Here is a 21,879-nt window from a genome sequence, read left to right as displayed (position 1 = left end):
TTACATCATGTCATAAGAATCTATGAATATGAACTTAATAAAATAGAGTTAGATAGTGGATGTACCTAAAGTAGAGTCATACGAGTTGACTTTACCATCACTGAGATCTTTCAGGTAATTTGGGCAGCTTTGTATCCAATTCCCCTTCAACTGGCAATAGAAACATATGGACATTTTAGAAATAGCACATAGTACTCTCTTGGTATTAGCCTTTCTCTTTACCATATGGTCAAATGGTTTGACCTTAGCCGATCCCTTTCCATTGGGAAGAGAAATCATTTCCAGAATACATATGTTTCCATTTTTAACGTCCATGGAAACTTGGGAGACAAATCCTTCAAACATATTTTCTTGATTTGTGCTCTTAAGCATTTCTGCTTCAGCAGCAATCAACATGCATGTCAGATCGATTAGGGTCAGGTCATGGTCCCTCTCGTAGAAGTCTTTAATGAACTAACTAAATGAGTTATGAAGCGTAAGTAGAACCAAATCAGTGACCAGTTCCATTGGGAAAATGATACCCAACATCCCCAATCTAGCAATGTGTGATTTCATTTCCAGAACATGCAGACACACACACTTTCCATCTTGATGTTTACTAGCCAATAGGGCTTGAGTGACTTCGTATTTTTCAGCTTGAAGAAAACGTGGCTCGGGGAGAATTACCGGAGGAAGTGGAGGAAGAGTTGGAGAAACATGATTTCCAGTTCCACCAATGCTTGAAGGAGAGAATATTCTTTCACCTTGATCAACATGTGGAAGATCATCTTTAAGAGGAAAAACATTTCCAGAAGGACGGGGAGAACCATTGTTGTCTTGACTCAACATCTATAAAATAGCCATCATACAACTACGTAATCTTAATTATCATACAACCATACATAAGTTATTATTAATATTGATGGGGACCTTATGAATGAGTAATCATACGTAGGCTAGAGATAAGATAGCCTGTTAAAATTTGATCATACCCGAAAGCAATAAATGAAACAAGAACCATGTAATAAGCACATACTAAGGCTATATGGCCTAAACTACATACAACCCAACTACATTCACTTAACCAACTACCAAGATTAATAATACCCCATCCAAACACGATACAAAAAATACCATACGACTAACCAATCACACACATAACAAGGACTATTCTACTCTACTATCATAACCGTATCCTAACAATCCATGAATGCTTTCATACAAATGATATACAATGTCGTGTAGAATAATGAGAAAACTCACCTGAGACTACCAACTGAAACTCAATAAAAGTCTTTGAAAAATCTAGTGTGAACCACCTAATACTAATCCAAGAGTAATCCTTAGGCAAATACTTAATTCCATCAAACTTTGACCAAAATTCAAATTTATCAAAAAGTCAATAGTCAACGTTCAACAGTAAACCATGCAGTGTCATTCACGCGACGTGTCGCGCCCACAAAAGAACAAGAGTCGTAAGGTGCATCTACGGGTGGTTCGTGACCCTTTAAGAAGCATGGCACACCTTACCGTTGAACAAACTTTTTCCTGAAGTGCTTAATCCCTTCAGTGAAGAGCTATAACATTCGTATATGAATCTTCCAAGTAACTTAATGGAAAAAGTTTCCAGTCTTATCCATTCCCGTGACTTACTTAAAGCCAAACCCGAACCCTAACTCTTAAATGGTTCAAAATGACTAAGAATATGCATGGATTTAAGGAAACACATATGCATACCTTTTCTACTACTAATCATATCATATCCAAGACCTAGATCTATGTATGAACCTAAATAAAGCAACTAACTTTATGACTTGTAATGTTTTGAGAAACAGCTAGAAGGTGGGGACTTCAGTTGGAAGCGACTTTGCCAAGCTCTACAAGCTTAGGGGTTGTTTGGTAGCATCTAGAGTATACCTATCTGGATGATGTAGAGGATCTACATGAATTTGTATTTAAATGATAAATTAATGTTTGGTCAGGCATCTGAATGTCTGTCTCTTAATGATGAAAATAACTAGTTTAACCCTATGAAATATTTATTTCTATTTGAGTGGACATCTGAACGACTGTGCTGAACGATACCGAATTTGTAAACAATTATAAATAAAATACAAAATGTCATACATAATCCAAACTAAACATTAAATAGAATCCAATTTAAAATTTACAAAATCCAAGATTGTATTATGCTTTCAACCTTTCAGCTACATTCTTCCACGAGATCACTTTCAAACTACTCCTTTCACGTCTGTAAGTTGTAATTTCTTAAATACAAGCTTCAACAAATGTCTTTTCCACGTCTTCTATCTGATTCCAATGTTTCCAATTAATTCTAGACATTTTTTGTGCCATTTGTGCCCTCTCTAGTATTCAAAATCTGGCAAGAACAGGTTTCAACAAACAATTTTGAACACGTTTCAACAACTTTGAACCTTTTATTCATAGCAAAAAAACCCAACAACAACGAAGCAGCAAAAATAGAGAAAGAACATAGCAGATTTTGAGCTTGAAAAATTGAGCAACAACATAGCAAAAATCGAGCAAGAAAAACAGAGTAGCAAAAATCGAGTAAGAGCATAAAATCAATTTCACACAAGTTTCAGCAAAGAAGAAGAAAACTCAGCAAGAACATATCAGACACAAGCTTCAAGTTGACCAAAAATATGCTTAAAAAATCAATTTCACATATTTAGAGCTTGAAAAAATCAATTTCACAGAAATCGATTAGCCAAATACAAAAACACAATGAACAAGAGAGAGAGAGAGAGAGAGAGAGAGAGAGAGAGAGAGAGAACTTACCAGTGAAGGGGAGGCAGCGAAGAGGGAAGTAACGAGGAGGGAGGCGGAGGTAGATTGGCGCTACTGTAAGTCCAAGGGAAACGTGAGAATCACCGAGAAACAGAGAATGATGTTGATGGGACAAAAGGGGAAAGAAAAAAAAAAGAGGTGGCCATTTATTTCCTTAGGGTTAAGGGTATCAGATGGAAAAAATTTCATCCAGACTTGTCATTGCATCTGACTGAACAAGACCACCTTCACTTATGTCTGGCCGATTAAGAGGTTGAAAAGCTCCAATCAAACGCTTTGAATCTGAATGATCCAGAGCCAACCTCTTTATGAGATAATTAAAAGGCCGATTAAGGTTTCTCTTTTGCAAAATGGAGGCTGATAAGGAGAGAAAACCCCAGTATGTTCCTTAAATAGAGGCCAAAACACGAGACCTAGGGTTTTTAGTTTTGCGATGCGACGCCACAACTAGTTAAACTCTCGCTCCATGCCTGAGGATTTTTCCCAAAACCTTCATTCTTGTTTTCCTTAGATTCCTAGCTAAACACGCATGGAAAACAGCCGTTATAATAGCACGTGCGAAAGTACAAAAAAACCTCATATCATGTAATTTTTTTTATTTTTTTTATGTAGAAAAATCAAAATAAATATTTTTTTTCTTCCTTAATGATGTAGATAAGTAGAAACATAAACATAAAATATTCTTTGAAACTTCTTGAAAATTTTAATAAAGCTCAAAAAATAAAATGTAAGAAAATATCGAAAATAAAATTAACTGTTGAAATAACTAAAAACTAAAAAAATGATTTTTATTTTTAGAATAAATGGAAATTTTTTATAAAACGCTCTCCCCAAGCTTAAAATTAAGATTTATCCTTGGTGCTCATAGAATGAATCATCGAGTCAATATAATAGCTAAACTAAAATTTCGGAAATTGGAAATAATGTTCCTAATAATTGCATAAAAATATCTGATTTAAACGAAGTTCTTGGCGGAAAATATCAATTTCGGAAATTAAGAAGATCTCATCATTTCCCATGAATGTTTGTAGTTACGATCTACTTTATTGAAAATTGGTATGAGTGGGGCTCTTTATCAGCTCATCTTCCTTTTCTTGAACTCCAGATATGGCAATGTTTGGTTCTGTTAGTTGCATAATAGAATTGAAAAATGTGAATATTTATTGGATGACTCTTTTTTAGCTTTTTAAATTTGGTTGTTACTCTAAATCCTTAACAACGATCAACACCTCTTCCCATATCTTGCTTCTTTTCATCACCTTTTATGATGCTTCATCACAAAAAATTAGGTCTAAAACTATCTCTTGCAAAACACGTTTAGACAACTCATAACAGTTCTCAAGTAAATGACTGTTGGTTAAAAAAATTAACAAAAAAGTTATATGTTGAAATAAGGATCATGAATATTGAAATTAACCACATACCCATCAAACTCCTTATAGACAATGTACCATTAAAAACATTAATTTTTGTTTTAGCTGTTTTCATAGATGAAATTTATAAAATGATTATGTTCTTATAAAAACCATCCACATCGCCCATGTCCAGTATATAAAATCTATGGGAAAAACGATCTTATTCACTTGGACCAAAACATCCTTGAATAAACATTTTGGATGTATTGTCAAGTGGTCAGCCAACTAAATGATAGTTCTCGTCTTATTTAAATGACTTAAATTTAATTATTTATAAATAGAAAAGGAGGACATTAACTGATGTACCTAAGCCTAAACTAATTTTGGAAAATTAAGGTTTCCCAGTTTACACAGAATCAAGAAAATTTACAAATCCTTTCACTTTGGAGGTAAACCTTTTTTCAAAACTATAGAAAAATTTTTGCCAACTTTTATTGTTTCATTACTTTTTATTTTCTTTTTAAAGGAACATAGTTGTTTTAGAACTTAGCGTAACAAGGTATTTGTTTACTTGCATCTAGAAACATAATATTTACCTCCACATTTCGAAAGGTGTCCATGATTTCTTTATCCCCTCGTTCGCACTTTGTGCATCAATGTCTCAAAGGAAATTGTTGAACTCGTTTATATTCTATTAGAATTGGCTTTGTTTTTTTAGAGTTTCCATTTCTTCACCCAATCTAGTTTCTTTCTCATCAACCATAATCTCATATTCAAAGACGATCACCTCATTTTGTTTTCCGATTTTGCTTGGGTCCTCATATTTACCACTTCTGAATGTTACTGCGCTCTCGTTTTGTTTTGGGGTTGTGCTCAGTTTGTGCAGATATTTTTCTGTGAGATTCTTGTCTACTTAAAAAAGTTACAAGTTGAGATATTTGTTGCTATGAAGTTTGATACTTGCTCTGGTTTCATTATGGAACATGTGAGTACTGGTGGTCAAGATTTTTACTGTATTCCAATGCGATGATGGATCTGACAAATTGTTGTTGTGTAGGCTGCATCTGAAACTATTGCTACTATTGAAAGTTGTGATGTTGTTGATTCTCCTAAAAACTTGGCTGCTACAGGAATCCAGGTGGATGTTGATACTATTGTCGCTGCTGAAAATTATTATATTGATAAATATTTTGAGGCTGATTAAATTTTCGATTTTGAAAGCACCTGAAAGATTTTACTGCAACAGTGTTTTCTTGCAATATCGAAAACATATTCGGTTGGTGCCCAGTTTTTAAATAGATTCCACATGGTTTGATGGAAGTCACAGTTACTTTTTCCTTGGTGAGTAGTAGAACAGATTTTGTTATTTCAGAAATATGGGCTTCAAGATGCAGAGAATTTAGTTCTTTTAGCCCTCACGACACATTAATGTACTATTATTCTTGGTTTATAGAATGTTTCGACTTAAGGGCTAGTTTTTTTATTAACTCTTGGATTTCAGTTAATGCCATGTCGCCTAATGATCTGTCACTTAAAGCGTTTATAAGTCTTCATTTCGTAGGGGTCAATCCTTCGTAGAAACACTAATATAGTTGGTGATCAGTAATTCCGCATTGTGGACATCAAATAGTCAGCTTTTTGAAGCCCTCCCACTATGTGTGAAAAGTTTCTCTTTTTCCTTCCTTAATAACAAGGATCTCTCGGTATAGGCTAATACCTATACTTCTAGAAAATATGTTTTCTAAGAATAATTAGATTAGAGTGATGCAAGTGGTTCTTGATCCTGATGGGAGCATGTAAAGCCATTCTTTTTTCACAAGTATTATAATTAAAAGGGGAGTGACCTTAGCTTTATTTGATCTTTTATGATGGTGCGTGACTTCATTCCAGAGCATACAACATGAAATTTTGTGAGAAATTTATGCGGATCTTTGTTTTCCAAACCTTTGAATATTGGAAGGAGGTGAGTTAACCGATATTTTAATTTTAAATTCTAGGCAGCTAGAAAAGTGATGCAGGGAGGTTGTTGAGTAACCTCTTGTGTTGCCTATTCTCTAAGAGTCTTTTCTTTGGTGTCTACCGTTGTTGTGGTAGTGGTAGAAGATTTGGTATCAAAGTTAGATGATTATGAAGAATATATGGTTTTAGATTTTATAAATGTTTATGGGTAAGGTTCGTTTGCATTGTGAGTATGTGATGATGGTGGCGTCTTAGGAAGGATGAAAAAGTGGGTTTGGGTTCGTTCCATAAAGGATTGACTTGTGGTGTGGTGATTTATGGATCTTAAAGAGGATATGGATTCGAGGTACTTGTTTGTTGCTTTTGAATTTTTGCTTGCTTCTTCAGCTTTCTCGTGGTTTTCTCAATTTCTAGGTTAGAGATTAAGTTACATGTACGTAAAGATTAGGGCAAGAAAACTATTAGCACTACTGTATGCCCGATAACAATGCCAATTTGTCAATTGTGTCGTTTTATCTTAAACAAATAAACTCAGTTCTTGAATGCACTGTAGAATAACATCGAGAAGTAGGTTTGAATTCACATGGATACAACCTAAAAGTTAATGTCTCTTTGCACAATGCACATACTAGTCAAGTATAGAAAATATAAAATAAATAGGGATTTTATTTAGAATTAAAAGTAAAAATTCAAATACTAGTTGCACTTTTAGCAAAAAAAAAAATGGGCGGTCGGTACATCAACTTGATGTGAACTCAACGTTTGTATATGGGGACTTAGAAGAAGAGATTTATGTAACACAACCATAAGGTTTTGAAATGGATGATCAACCAAAAAGGGTATATAAACTACGTAAGGTCCTCTACAAACTACAACAAACACCTAGAGTATGAAATTCATATTTGGACAAGCATTCATAAATTATTGGTTTCAAACGATGTATACAATAATATGTAGTCCACATAAGAAATAAGAATATGAGGATAATTATAGTGGGTATATACGTCGATGATCTTATTATCACGGGTAGTTGCAAGGGCAAAGTAATGAACTTCAAGAAACAAATAAGTTAGGAGTTTGAAATGAGTGGTCTTGGCTATTTATCATGTTACTTAGGAATAGATCAAGGAATTTAACATAAAGGAGAAATAGAGATTGCCAATTATCCTAATATGAACAAGGTAAACTAGTTGACCTCCCTCAATCTCGACACATCGTTGGAGGTTTAAGGTACTTGACAAAGAATAGGCCACATATATGAACGTAGGGATGATGAGTCAATATATGGAGCATCCCATAGTCAAACACATGTACATGAAGGTGGGAAAGCATATATTGAGGTATATTAAATGTACAATGGACTACTGACTAGTTTATGTCAAAAGGTGTGAAGAATGTTAGATTACTTGGGTTGAAACTTTTTCAGTAACAAGCAAAAAAAACCGTATGCAACAAGTAAAAAAGAAAACGTGAGAATGGAAGAATTGAAAAAAAATATATTACTTGGACAAGAATAAACTAAGAAAAGGTTCTGCATAAAAAAAAAAAAGAATACCAGACCATTGATCATATTTATACTAGACAAATAAGTATCCTAATTGAATTCTAAAACTATGCGGGAGATAAAATAAAAAACTTAAATATGGTTACATTCCTAAAATGCCCTTTATTTAAACTAAACAAAATAAACTCCTAAAAGAAAATCGGTTAATCCAACAATCACCCCCTTAATCGATTTGGTCATATGATCCACTCGTTCAAAACAATGTCGATTCCTCTTCGATTAGACCCACTTCTTCCTTTTTTCCATTTAGGACACTCGTTTTTATAGTGACCGAGCTCACCACATTTGTAACATCTAACATGACTTTTATCCCGGACACGTTCATTACCATCTCAACTTCTCTCGGACCCTCGGCCTCTTCCCCATCCATGTCCAAAGTCATCCTAATTTGAACGTCCATTGCCACAATACTTACAAAAATGTGATTTTGCCTTACTAGCCAACAACAACCCACCTTGAGCACTTTTCCACTGGAAAAAAAAAGACAAGGTCTCAACCACCTTTACCGTCTTCCGTCACCCGCAAAACGAACCAAATCAAAGCCACCCGCTTTGACGTCTTCCCGTCCGTTTATTCCTTGCCTCCGGTTAGTCTCTCACAAGCCCGATTAAGAGAAACTGAGGTTTCTTGTAATCAACCTCGAATCACACCCTCTTCAATAAAATTGCTTTGATACCAAGTGTTAGAGTACTTGGGTTGAAACTTGTTTCAATAACAAGCAAAAAAAACCCGTATGCAACAAATAAAAAGAAAATGTGAGAATGGAAGAATTGAAACAAATATATTACATGAACAAGAATAAACTAAGAAAAGGTTCTGCATAAATAAATAATACCACACCATTGATCCTTTTTATACTAGACAAATAAGTATCCTAATTGAATTCTAAAACTATACAGGAGATAAAATAAAAAACTTAAATATGGCTACTTTCCTAAAATGCCCTTTATTTAAACTAAACAAAATAAACTTCTAAAATAAAACCGATTAATCCAACAAAGAAAACATCATAATAGGGTAAACCGATAGTGATCTGATAGGAGACATAACTAAAAGGGGAAGTACAACAAGAATTCCCTTTTACCTGAATAAAACTTTGGTTACTTGGGCTTCACATAAGTAGAAAAGTGTAGCTCTTTCATTGTGTGAGGCAAAGTTCATGGTTGCAACAAGTGCAACATGTCAAGACATCTAAATACGATGACTATTGAGTGAATTAACATGTAAAAGTATAAGCCCTGCAACTCCACGACTCTATGGATGGACAATGAATCATCATTAGACCCGATGAAAAAGTCAATATTCCATGGAAGAAGTAAGCATATTAACACAATGTTTCATTTTATAAGCTAAGGCGTCCAAAGAGGAGATGTTATCGTCAAGTAAGTAGGAACACTGTAGAGGAGCGAGCTGGCATTCTGAAAATTGAAAAAGTCAATGTAAAGAGCAAAATTTGAAGAGATGAGAAGGTTACTAGTAGTGAAGATGACGACTAATTCTGAATTAAGGAAAATAGTTGGTGTAATTGAGAAAAACTCGGGCAATTTAATTTAGGGGTATTTTTGGAAAGCTTATAATTTCTAATGATTTTATATTGGAAGACTCCAATCCATCTAGCATAAATAGGGTGTTATTTCTTATTTTTTTTAACCATTATCTTTTACCTTCGGTCTCAATAATACTTGTGGATCAAGTAAAATTCTTTCTTCCCCTGTTTCTTCCCCTATTCCTTTTGTGTCCTATGTTATATTTTTCTTTCTTGTAACTTGTAAGGGAGGAGGAGGGAGTCATTCCCTTCCAACCCACTAAACTCACTGCCACATCACTTTTTCTCTTTTATTTTTTTTCATCTTTCCGAACCCACAACACACGGAAACCCTATCTTTTTGAACCCACTCAACCTACTCAATTAAAAAAAAATACAAAACAATCAAATGTAAAATCTTAATTAGCAATAGAGTTATCGGCGGTACCACTCCCACTTAAATGAGTGGGTTGATTGGTTTCACTAACCCACTTCATCATCTCTTTATTTTCTCTTTCTTATTTTCTCTTGTACCATGTTTTTTAAAACGTGTACTTTAGTTGTTTTGTATTTTTTTAATTAAGTGGGTTCAAAAAGATAGGATTTCCATGTGTTGTAGGTCGGGAAAGATGAAGAAAAAGAAGAGACAAAAATTGATGTGGCTGTGAGTTCGATGGGTTGGGAGGGAACGACTCCCTTCTCCCTAAGAATCAAGTGTACCGATTCCTACATAACCTCATTATCAGCGAATCACTTGAATTGATTCTCATAGTTACCATGATGTTTTTCTTATAATATTCTATAACATTACAACTCTTAGATATGTAAAAGTTTAACTTTTATTTTGTTTCCGTGGGCTATAATACCATCATAAGTTTTTTTAGTTTAGTACGTCTTATAAGTTAATGTGTCACTTGTTAAGATTCAGCATATATATTAATTAGTATTAAGTTTGTGGGAACTAGTGTGGTAACAAATTTCCTGTTAATGTTGTTAGAATAAAGATGGAGGATGGGGATCTCACATTGAGGGACACAGCACCATGATGGGATCTACATTGAACTATGTATCCCTGCGACTATTAGGAGAAGGACCAGATGACAGAAATGGTGCAGTAAGCAGAGCCAGGAAATGGATACTTGACCATGGGGGTGCAGCCAGTATTCCGTCTTGGGGAAAAGCTTATCTTTCAGTAAATGTTTTGGGTTTTTGGCATTTCATTTTTTATTTTAATTAATTACTATTCCTTTTCGCATGTTTAATTAATCCTATCATGAAAGAAACCGAAACTGTATGAATTTCTCCCAAATATATATCTAGTTTTTTGTAATATGTTTGTGCATAGGCGCTGGGAGTGTATGAATGGGAGGGGTGCAACCCGCTACCACCAGAATTTTGGATTTTCCCTAAAGCTTTTCCTTTTCATCCAGGTACATAAACTTTCACATTTTAGGAACAAGATCAAAATAGCGAATTGTATAATACAAGATCCAAAAAGTAGAGGAAATTTTTTTTTTTTTAACTGATCTTATCATTTTTCTTATGTAGCGAAAATGTGGTGCTATTGCCGAACGACCTATATGCCCATGTCTTACTTGTATGGGAAAAGGTTTCAGTGCCAGATCACAGACCTTGTTCGTCAACTTCGACTAGAGATATATCCTGTTCCATATGACGAGATAAACTGGAACAAACAACGCCATAACTGTTGCAAAGTTAGTAAACAATAAATTTTCATAAGCATGCATACGTAAAGAATTTATAACCAAATTATCTATGTGTTAATAATTAGTAACGGAATTCATACAGGAAGATCTCCTTTACCCTCATTCAACACTACAAGACCTATTGTGGGATGGTCTTCAGTACTTTGTTGAGCCGATCATTAAATATTGGCCTTTCAAGAAACTACGGGAAAGAGCCCTCAAAAGAACGCTTGAGTTGTTACGTTATAGCGCAGAAGAAAGTAGATACATAACAATGGGATTCGTTGAAAAGGTAAGCCATCTCAATTAAATTAATTAATGGTATACACTACTAGAAAACATGGTGTTTTCCTACGGAAAATAGCTACGGAAAATTTCCGTAGCTAATTAGCTACGGAATTGCTACGGATCAGCTACATAATGGGATGCCCTAGTTTGGTAACGGAATAGCTACGGAATAGCTTCGGAATAGCTACGGAAGCGGGTCCGTAGCTATTCCGTAGCTAATTAGCTACGTAATAGCTACGGAATACCTACAGATGCAAATTCGTAGCTATTCCGTAGCTAATTAGCTACGAAATGGCTACGGAATACCTACGGATACTAATTACCTACAGATTAGCTAAGTAGCTACGGATTAGCTACGGATTTTTCTTATTTTCATTTTTTCGGGCACTAAACGTCGTTTTTTTCGCTTCGTTTTTTTCACACCTCTACTATACATAATTATCTTTATTTTCACCAACATGTAGCTATTAATATCGTTCACAAAGTTGTGTGCCCTTTGGGATCAAGTACTTGTTTCACAGTTTAACATTGTAATGCATATACTTTTCATCAACTTGTGATGAATTATGTTTTTATATGTATATTTATACACATGAATGAGTTATGGTATATGTGTACGTGTATATGTGTATGTATATATACGTGTTTGTGAGATGTATGTGAACGTATTCATACGTATTATAGTGTTAAACCATTAAACGAACAATGGATCATGTATGTGCACGCGACTTTATCAATGATATTAATAGCTATAAGTTGGTGAAAATATAGATAATCGTATATAATAGAGGTGTGAAAAAAACGAAGCGAAAAAAACGACATTTGGTGCCCGAAAAATCGAAAATAAGAAAAATCCGTAGCTAATCCGTAGCTAATTAGCTACGGATTAGCTACGGATTTTTCTTATTTTCGATTTTTCGGGCACCAATTGTCGTTTTTTTCGCTCCGTTTTTTTCACACCTCTACTGTACATGGCTATGTATATTTTGACCAACTTGTAACTACTAATATCGTTCATAAAGTCGTGTGCCCCTTCGGGATCAAGTACTCGTTTCATTGTTTAGCATTGTAATGTTTATACTTTTCACCAACTTGTGATGGATTATGTTTGTATATGTATATTTATATACATGAATGAGTTGTGGTATATGTGTACATGTATATGTGTATGTATATGTGTTTGTGAGATGTATGTGTACATATTCATAAACATTATAGTGTTAAACCATTTAACGAACAATAGATCATGTATGTGCACGTAACTTTATCAATGATGTTAATAGCTATAAGTTTGTGAAAATATAGATAATCGTATATAATAGAGGTGTGAAAAAAACGGAGCGAAAAAAACGACGTTTGGTGCCCGAAAAATCGAAAATAAGAAAAATCCGTAGCTAATCTGTAGCGAATTAGCTACGGATTAGCTACGGAATTCTAACGGAAAGCATATTCCGTAGCTATTCCGTAGGTAATTACCTACGGAATAGCTACGGAATATGCTTTCCGTTAGAATTCCGTAGCTAATCCGTAGCTAATTAGCTACGGATTTTTCTTATTTTCGATTTTTCGGGCACCAATTGTCGTTTTTTTCGCTCCGTTTTTTTCACACCTCTACTGTACATGGCTATCTATATTTTGACCAACTTGTAGCTATTAATATCGTTCATAAAGTCGTGTGCCCCTTCGGGATCAAGTACTCATTTCATTGTTTAGCATTGTAATGTTTATACTTTTCACCAACTTGTGATGGATTATGTTTGTATATGTATATTTATATACATGAATGAGTTGTGGTATATGTGTACATGTATATGTGTATGTATATGTGTTTGTGAGATGTATGTGTACATATTCATAAACATTATAGTGTTAAACCATTTAACGAACAATGGATCATGTATGTGCACGTGACTTTATCAATGATGTTAATAGCTATAAGTTTGTGAAAATATAGATAATCGTATATAATAGAGGTGTGAAAAAAACGGAGCGAAAAAAACGACGTTTGGTGCCCTAAAAATCGAAAATAAGAAAAATCCGTAGCTAATCCGTAGCTAATTATTTAATTTATACGTTAAACGTATATTATTTTAATTGTTTGTTTGTGTGTTAACCACATTTTTAATTTTTTTTTAATATTATTATTATTATTGAAAAAAAATAATGAAAAAAATAATAATAATAGTGAAAAAAAAGTTTTAAGACTTGAATATTGAAAAGAAAATAATAATAATAATAATAATAATAATAATAATAATAATAATAATAATAATAATAAGCACACACATACATACGATATATAAAAAAAAAGTTTTAAGACTTGATTATTAATAATAATAATAATAATAATAATAACAATAATCGAAAAAAGAAAGTGCATAAAATTAATAGGAGACAAACTCAGCAAGGATGTGGCATGCCCGGCCAGATGGTAATTGTGTTGCTTAGTTACGTAGGAGACTCGAGTTCGATTCTTACCCCACCCGTGTTTTTCTTTATTTTTCCAGAAATAAATTAAAAGTAATTGGAGTCTAAACATTTAAGGAAGTGGCATACCCGGCCGGTTGGTAAGACCATTGGTTTGAGACTTGTGAGACTGGAGTTCGATTCCTGCTGCAACATAATAGGTCCGTAGGTATTCCGTAGGAAGAAAGTCAATTTTAGTCAAAATTGAGTTCTGTCGTTAATCCGTAGGAAATCCGTAGCTAAACAGTTCCGTAGCTATTCTGTAGGAAAACACTTGCGTAGGTAATCCGTAGGAAATCCGTAGCCATGCTATTCCGTAGCTATTCCGTAGGAACATACACCCGTTGGCAATCCGTAGGTATTCCGTAGCAATTACCGGCCGTAGCTATTCCGTAGGAACATACACCCGTTGGCAATCCGTAGGTATTCCGTAGCAATTACCGGCCGTAGCTATTCTGTAGGTATTATACCTACGGAAATATCCGTAGGTATTCAGTAGCTAGTCCGTAGCAATTCCGTAGGTAAAAATTTCCCACGGGCATTTATGCTACAGGACATTTTCCGTAGCAAATCCGTAGGTATCGCCTTATACCTACCGAATAGCTACGGATTGTGCCGTAGCTATTACCCTAGTTTTCTAGTAGTGATACTATACCTTAAGTATTATTGTATCCAATTAATTAGTTAACTTGCCTATTCGATGTATAAAGTGTTTGCAAATCATTATTTGGTGGGATGAGAACCCAAGTGGGGATGAGGTCAAGCGCCACCTAGCTAGATTGCCGGATTACTTATGGCAAGCAGAAGATGGAATGAAGGTGATGCCTTGTGCAGGTTGTCAAGTATGGAACTGCGTACTTGCAACTAGGGCATTAATTGCTAGTAATATGGTCGAAGAGTACGGAGAATCTCTGAAAAAAGCTCATTTCTTTATCAAGGAATCTCAGGTCAAGAATAATGCGGCTGGAGATTTCCCTAAAATGTGTCGGCAGTTTAGTAAAGGATCATGGACATTCACCAACCCAGATGATGGTTGGTCGGTCTCAGATTGCACAGCTGAAGCGCTAAAAGTAATATCATAATTAATCTCAATCGTTTATGCGATTATATTTTTCTAAACCATTGCGAAAATAATTAATTGTTCTTATAGTAGATAAACCTTCCATTTATGCAGTGTCTTCTGCTGCTATCCCAAATGCCAGTGGAAATTTCAGGAGAACGAGATGATAATGAGCGATTATATGATGCTGTAAATTTCATTCTTTATGTACAGTCCCCTACTAGTGGAGGTTTTGCCATCTGGGAGCAACCAGTCCCGCAACCATACTTAGAGGTACAAAAATTTAACTATGTTTTCTAAAATCAAATCTTGCACAACCCATAAAAGAAAAAAGGTCATGAAAACATTCTCATAAAGCAAATCATTAATGACATGACATTTAATAGAATTTAATAGGTAAAATTATATACCGAATATAATATGAGTTTTTGGAGAGATGATATTACTATTAAATGTGTGAGTAGAACCAAATGTGACAACAAATGGATATCCGCCCGGACCCGTCCTATTGTTAGGTTTATGTTTTGTACTTTGGGTATATATTATTATACGGCTAATAGTTAATTTTTTTTATTGTACTATCACTTTTAAGAATACTCTATCCTCATGCTCTATGAACGTTTCTCTAAATATTGTATTTTTTGTTGGTCTTTTATAAATTCTCATTAATTTATTCCTAGAAGTTTCCTTCTCCACTATAAGGGTGGAACTTTACAAACAAGAAAATTCTAACGCACCAATTCTCTTTACAGATGTTGAACCCTTCAGAGGTGTTTGCGGACATTATTGTTGAAAAAGAGTAAAGTCATGTGAATCTTGTACCTTTAAGGAGTTATGATAGATGCTAACATTTGTTTTTTTTTTGGATAACCAATCAGGCATACCGAGGTCACGGCATCGATTATTGAAGCTCTGGTAGCCTTCAAACGTTTGCACCCGAATCATAGGGAGAATGAGATACAAAATTCTGTGGCAAAAGCAGTACATTTTCTTGAGAAAAGACAACGGCCTGATGGTTCTTGGTATGCTTTTCACTGCCTACGAATGAATTTCTTCGAAAATGACGAATCTACAAATCAATAAAACAAATGAGGATTAAATTGATCCAAAATTTAATGGAACTCAATAGGTATGGCTTCTGGGGGATATGTTTTGTATATGGCACATGTTTTGCTCTAGGAGGCTTAGAAGCTGCTGGAAAAACATATAACAATTGTGAAGCAATTCGTAAAGGAGCCAAGTTTTTGTTGTCGATACAAAATAAGGAAGGTGGATGGGGAGAGAGCTATAAGTCTTGTACTAGCGAAGTATACACACCATTGATTGGGAACCGGACAAACCTAGTTCAAACATCCATGGCTATGCTTGGTCTTATGTCGGCTGGACAAGTTAGGTTTTCTGTTATCATCTAAGCTTATAATTCCATATAAAAAGTTATTGTTTTTTTTTGTGAACTAAAACATTCCATTTGTGATTGATGAATAGGCGGAAAGAGATCCAACACCCTTACACAAAGCAGCAAAGCTGTTGATCAATGCACAAATGGATAATGGAGATTTTCCTCAACAGGTAACTTAATATATATATATATATATATATATATATATATATATATATATATATATATATATATATATATATATATATTTTGTATCTAGAATTCGCCAAGCGATCATTACTAGTAAATCATGATATGGTCGTGCAGGAGCTTACTGGAGCCTCGTTGAAGAGTTGCATGCTACATTATCCACTATATAGGAATGTCTTCCCATTGCTCGCACTTGGAGAATATAGAAGACGTCTTTGGGCTAAATAAACTCATCAATAAATTTCCAAACATGAATAAATCAACCCCAAACTAGAATAAATCAACTCCAAACTAGTGTGAACATGACTAGCCAATCTCCGTAAATGTATTCATGTGTGAACAATATTTCCTGCTCTATAATAAAAAACATACAAAACTCCAAATTTGGTCACAATGTTTGTGAAAAAAAAAATAATAAATAAATAAATTTGGGTTCCAATCCCATATGTTTAAATAATTCAGACATGTTTATGAATGTTTATGTTGTTTTATTAAAGTAATGCTAGAGTAATAAATCTAGTAAATGAGCTTTTTTTGGAAACGGCAAATGATTAATCGGAAGCCTACTCGCATATTTCAACGAGCACTCCGGGTTCGAGCTCCTTTATAGGGTAAACTCAGCCCCCATAAGGGTTTCTAGGGAAAATTTCTCCACATGTGACACAAGTTTAAGAGGCACCCAAATTGGGTTTTGCAGGGATTGAACTCCCGACCTCTGACCCACGTGGGTATTAAACCTGGTACCTCTTCCCAGCTAGGCTGGAAGTCATTGGTAAGTAAATGAGCTAATAGAGTTGAATAAAACAAAAAGTTAGGTAAGAATCTATTATCTTTGGTAGATGGAATAGTTACTTGTTATCAAATTCAATTTATTTTTCTTTGTCTTATTAGACTAGAGGGAGTGGGTGCGGCCTAGATCGCACTCCCTTGCCACATAAGCACAAACAACGTCCCCTGGGTGCGGTAGAGAGTGCACTGCACAGTTCTAAGAGAGCACTCATTTAAACAACATTCCATTGGTTCCTTTTATTTATTAAAAAAATTAAAAAAAATACCCAAATGTGGCACCACTCTCTCCAGCCTTATAATCTCATATATATATATATATATATATATATATATATATATATATATAGAGAGAGAGAGAGAGAGAGAGAGAGAGAGAGTTAGGTTCAAATGTTTTCACTATCTATTGTGTGCCTGTATGATTGATTCTGGACCAATTATTTTAGTTATTTTAAGAAAATAATTAATGCTTATTAAATGCTGAAGATGTAATTAATACATATTATATCTTCAACATGTAATATGCATTATATCTTCAACATGTAATATACAAAATAACCAAACCCCATATATATATATATATATATATATATATATATATATATATATATATATATATATATATATATATGGGCTTAAGGAATATGTGGTTATAATGTACCTAAAATTAGGTATAGAACTATCAAAAAATACATAGTTTTAACAAAATGCAACCAAATCTCTCTACCATCCATCTTGTATCCTCTATAAGACTAGATGATACTAGGGATGGCAAAAAAAACCAAACCCGATAGGGAAACCCGAAACCCAATTATTTTGGGTTGGGTAATGGGTCATTATTGAGTTTTTTATCGAGTTCGGGGCAGGGAGTGGGTTATCCTCGCCCTGACCCAACCCGCCCCGATTATATATATATATATATATATATATATATATATATATATATATATATATATATATATATATATATATATATATGTTAATTGCACACATTCAAAGATAAAATACTTACTGTGGACAATCTTTTTAGTTATTAACAATCCGGTGTGAATGATCATTTTTATGTTTTAATGTATTACACTAAACTTAAATCAAATAATTTTTAATATAACGTCGAGTTAATTTTATTAAAGTGATTCATCATATTTTTAATTTAAAAGGGAGGCTAGAACATGTATTTTTTTAAGACATCGGGGTACCCTTAAACGAAATAAAGATTTCGTTATGAGTTGTTGTAAACCCGATAAGATACCCGAAACCTGACGAGAAAACCCGAATCCAATGGGGTGCCCCGATAAGATACCCGAAAGATATCGGGGCGGGTTTGGGAAACCATGACCCGCCCCATTGCCATTCCTAGATGATAGGCTTTGTACATATTTTTATGGAGTTTTAAATATATAATTTTGCACCACAAATCATGTACAAAAATACATTATCAATTACCTATAAGTCTTCATATTCAAATTTAATATAGAAAACTATAGTGCAAGATTGAAATTGTTCATTAAAAACTCAATAAACTTCTTCCCATAACACATCAAAAAGAACCATGCAAGTCTACATATGGTAGGTGTCAAAAAAAAGTTATGAAGCTTACTAGAGGTCTAATATAAACAACACATTCGAAATACATCGATGTTGGGGATAAATTATGAAATCATAAATAGTATCAGCTCAAAAGCAATAGAAAGAAGCTAACAATGAAAAAATTATGTTTTTTTAATCAAAATGAAGTCAATTCTGATGATTCTATACCTAATATTACATACATGACAGTTATATATTCACTTTTCCCTATATATATATATATATATATATATATATATATATATATATATATATATATATATATATATATATATATATATATATATTGTACGTGAAAAAAATAGAGGTAAGTTGTGGCCCCACTAATTTGTTAAAGAAAGGCAGCAACTTGCACCACCCACATTAAATTGTTTTTTTTTGCTTATACATATTTCTACATACAAGCGTAAATACCGAAAACACAACCACATTGTTTTTTATTTTTGTTTTGAGCTAACATTTTGAAAGATCATTTCCAACATTTGGTATCAGAGCACAACCTGGTGCATGCCAAAATATCGACCTCGTGTGGTAGAAATGACAGGAAAAAATAACAAGAAGGAGGGACAAGTCACACTTAACTATCCGATGTTGTCAAGTAACAATTATGTTGCATGGGCTATAAAGATGAAAGTACTTTTGCAAGCTCAAGGTATTTGGGATGTTGTAGAGCCCACAATATCAAACACAATTGTAAAAGTAAAGAAAGACAAGATGGCTTTAGTAGTCATCTATCAAGGCATTCCAAAAGACACGTTATTGTCATTGGTGGAGAAGCAAACAACAAAAGAAGCATGGGATGCGTTGAAGACAAGGTTTTAGGGGGCAGATAGAGTAAAGACAACAAGAATTCAAACTTTGAAGGCGGAGTTTGAAGACTTTAGCATGAAAGATACGAAGGTTGTAGATGAATTCGTTGTGAAAGTGAGTAACATTGTAAGTAACATTTATAACTTGGGTGAAACTGTTGAAGAGTCGTATGTGGTGAAGAGGCTACTATGAGTTGTGTCATCCAAGTTTCATCAGATTACATCGACACTTGAGCAATTTGGTGACCTGGAAGAGATGACTGTTGAGGAGGTGATATGAAGGTTAAAGGCTCAGGAAGAAAGAATAATGGGTCATAGTGACACTGATGATAGGATGCTTCTCTTGACTCACCAGGAATGGTCCGAGAGAAGCAAGAAAAAGATAGAAAATAACTAAAGATCTGGTTACAAAGGAGACCGTAGTGGGTCTAGTACTACACGAGGACAAGGTATAGGTTGCAGAAAAGGAGGCACCTTTGGTGGTTGTGGTAGTCATAGCAGAGGTTCAATTATAACTTCTACATTCCTTCAATTCTATCTCTTAAACTCATTGACTGTAAGAGTACTCGATCGTGCACCTGCTCTCTACCTCAGGTTAGACTCCAAATTATGACCTTCAAGTCACAATCTCGATCCTTGCTGGATACGGACTTGAGATAAGTTCTTTTATTACTACTATAGATCGATGTTTCATATTCTAATGACCTATCATCGTATGTTGCAACACTTAGACTTAGGTCTCTTAGAGTTAAATTCTAAAATAGACTATGCCTTCCTTCATGTTCTAATGTGATATAATCACACTTTAACATTAGGCATTTCTAGCCACCAACTTCTTTAACAACGAGTGCGATACTTCTATTGATCGCTTTGATTTCAACCGTTTGGTTTAAGTCGGACGCTACATCAAACTTGGTCCTCTGAGCCACACAACATACTCATCGTAGTCGGACTCGATTCGATATGACCACTAGGGTCGGAATATCAACAATCTTCTTAGTCATTACCGAAACGATGGTAACAACACACTTGAATAAAACGAAATCAATTACTAGCTTCTTGGTAACTTTGTGACTTTCCCTGATCCAAGTGTGAGTCATGTGCTTCCGGTAGTATAGGCCTCTACTACCATTCACACCTACTCATACTCGTCCCAAGTATTGTCTCGCAGTTTCCCAAGTCACCATGCAGCAAATCATACAATCATTCAACACATTAGATAACAAAACTAAGGTTTTATATTAATTCTTGAAACGATTACATAGGTGTTCAAGTTCACCCTAGACTATGCCTCTACTAGGCTACATCATACGAAACTATGGCTACTGCATAATCCAATCTTCGGGTAAGAAGTCCTCATTCTTGATTCCTCGCATGGTTCTCTGCTTCGTCGAGGATCATGTGAAATGCCCTTGGCCTTGGTGGCGTTTCTGGTCTTGCTGCTTTACTTTTCCTTGGGCAGTCTCTGGACATGTGCCCCTTGCCTCCACATCCGTAGCATACTTTGTCATTATGTGTGCAGTCTTTGGAATAGTGACCCGTCCTCCCACACTTGTAACAAGTCACTTCTTCGTTGCACTTCCCACCATGCTTCTTCTTGCATTTATCACACCATCTTGTTTCACCTCCATCTGCTCCTCCGAGTTTTGAGAATTTGCTTTCCTTGTTCGACCTCGAAGATCCCTCAAACTTTCGCTTCTCTCCTGCCTTATCTTTTTCTAGACCCTTTTCTCTTATCTGGGCCTCTACGTTCTTAGCTGCCCTAATAGCTGCTTTTAAGGTAGTTGCCATTTTGACCATTGGACCAAAGTCAGTGGGCAGTCCGTTAGCAAACCTATCAATCTTAGAGAGTTCAGTAGGCACCAAGTAGGGAAATAGCTTCATCCTCTCGGTAAATGCGGTGGCATACTCATCAACACTCATCTTCCCTTTCTTCAGGTTCTGAAACTCGTTGTTTAGGTCTATCAGATCTACCTCCGAGCAGTACTGCATTTTCAACTGTTCCAAAAACTCTTCCCACGACATCCTTAAGGCTTCTCCTCGTGGCATCGTATCTGCCAATAGCTTCCACCAGCTCAAGACTCCAGTTTTCAGCTGTCTTACTGCAAAGACAGTCTTCTATTTCTCATTACAGCTACAACTCTCAAACACCATCTCCATCTCAGAGATCCAATCCATAACCTCAACCGGCTTTGGGCTTCCTAAGAGGCTTGGTGGTTTCGCACCCAAGAAGTTCTTGTACATCCGCCCATCCTTGTTGTTTCTCCCTTCTGGGCCATCCCTTTGCTCAGCTTGAGTCCCAACTTGACTCACTTGGCGGCTGTAGTTCCCTTCCTCAGATTGCTCGGGAATCAGTTCGGGTTGCTCAATGGGTATAGTAGGTTCGTCCCTAT

General features: G+C 34.9%; 1 protein-coding gene and 1 long non-coding RNA gene across 3 annotated transcripts in view; one reads left to right on the top strand and one right to left on the bottom strand.

Annotated features, from left to right (window-relative positions):
* Positions 1-16,613, top strand: part of LOC145061587 (dammarenediol II synthase-like) — a 91,423-nt gene extending 74,810 nt beyond the window's left edge. For both annotated transcript variants that reach the window (XM_079009117.1, XM_079009116.1), the window contains 11 exons: positions 10,191-10,385; positions 10,539-10,623; positions 10,742-10,908; positions 11,003-11,191; positions 14,364-14,723; positions 14,828-14,986; positions 15,466-15,512; positions 15,592-15,735; positions 15,843-16,101; positions 16,199-16,282; positions 16,419-16,613. In XM_079009117.1, coding sequence (XP_078865243.1) covers positions 10,191-10,385; positions 10,539-10,623; positions 10,742-10,908; positions 11,003-11,191; positions 14,364-14,723; positions 14,828-14,986; positions 15,466-15,512; positions 15,592-15,735; positions 15,843-16,101; positions 16,199-16,282; positions 16,419-16,529 — 1,800 coding nt within the window. In that variant the 3' untranslated portion in view covers positions 16,530-16,613. The remainder of the gene's footprint in view (positions 1-10,190; positions 10,386-10,538; positions 10,624-10,741; positions 10,909-11,002; positions 11,192-14,363; positions 14,724-14,827; positions 14,987-15,465; positions 15,513-15,591; positions 15,736-15,842; positions 16,102-16,198; positions 16,283-16,418) is intronic.
* Positions 2,069-3,303, bottom strand: LOC145062437 (uncharacterized). Its single transcript, XR_013687561.1, has 2 exons — positions 2,782-3,303; positions 2,069-2,359 (listed from the first exon to the last, which is right to left on the bottom strand). It is a non-coding gene; the product is annotated as an uncharacterized LOC145062437 (long non-coding RNA).
* Positions 16,614-21,879: the final 5,266 nt, after the last annotated feature.

This window comes from Lactuca serriola, chromosome 7 (genome assembly GCF_051521515.1).
Source record: "Lactuca serriola cultivar US96UC23 chromosome 7, Lser_US96UC23_V15, whole genome shotgun sequence".
Classification (NCBI taxonomy): domain Eukaryota; kingdom Viridiplantae; phylum Streptophyta; class Magnoliopsida; order Asterales; family Asteraceae; genus Lactuca; species Lactuca serriola.
Note: the sequence above shows the minus strand (reverse complement) of the source record. Positions and strands in the feature narration are given on the sequence as shown.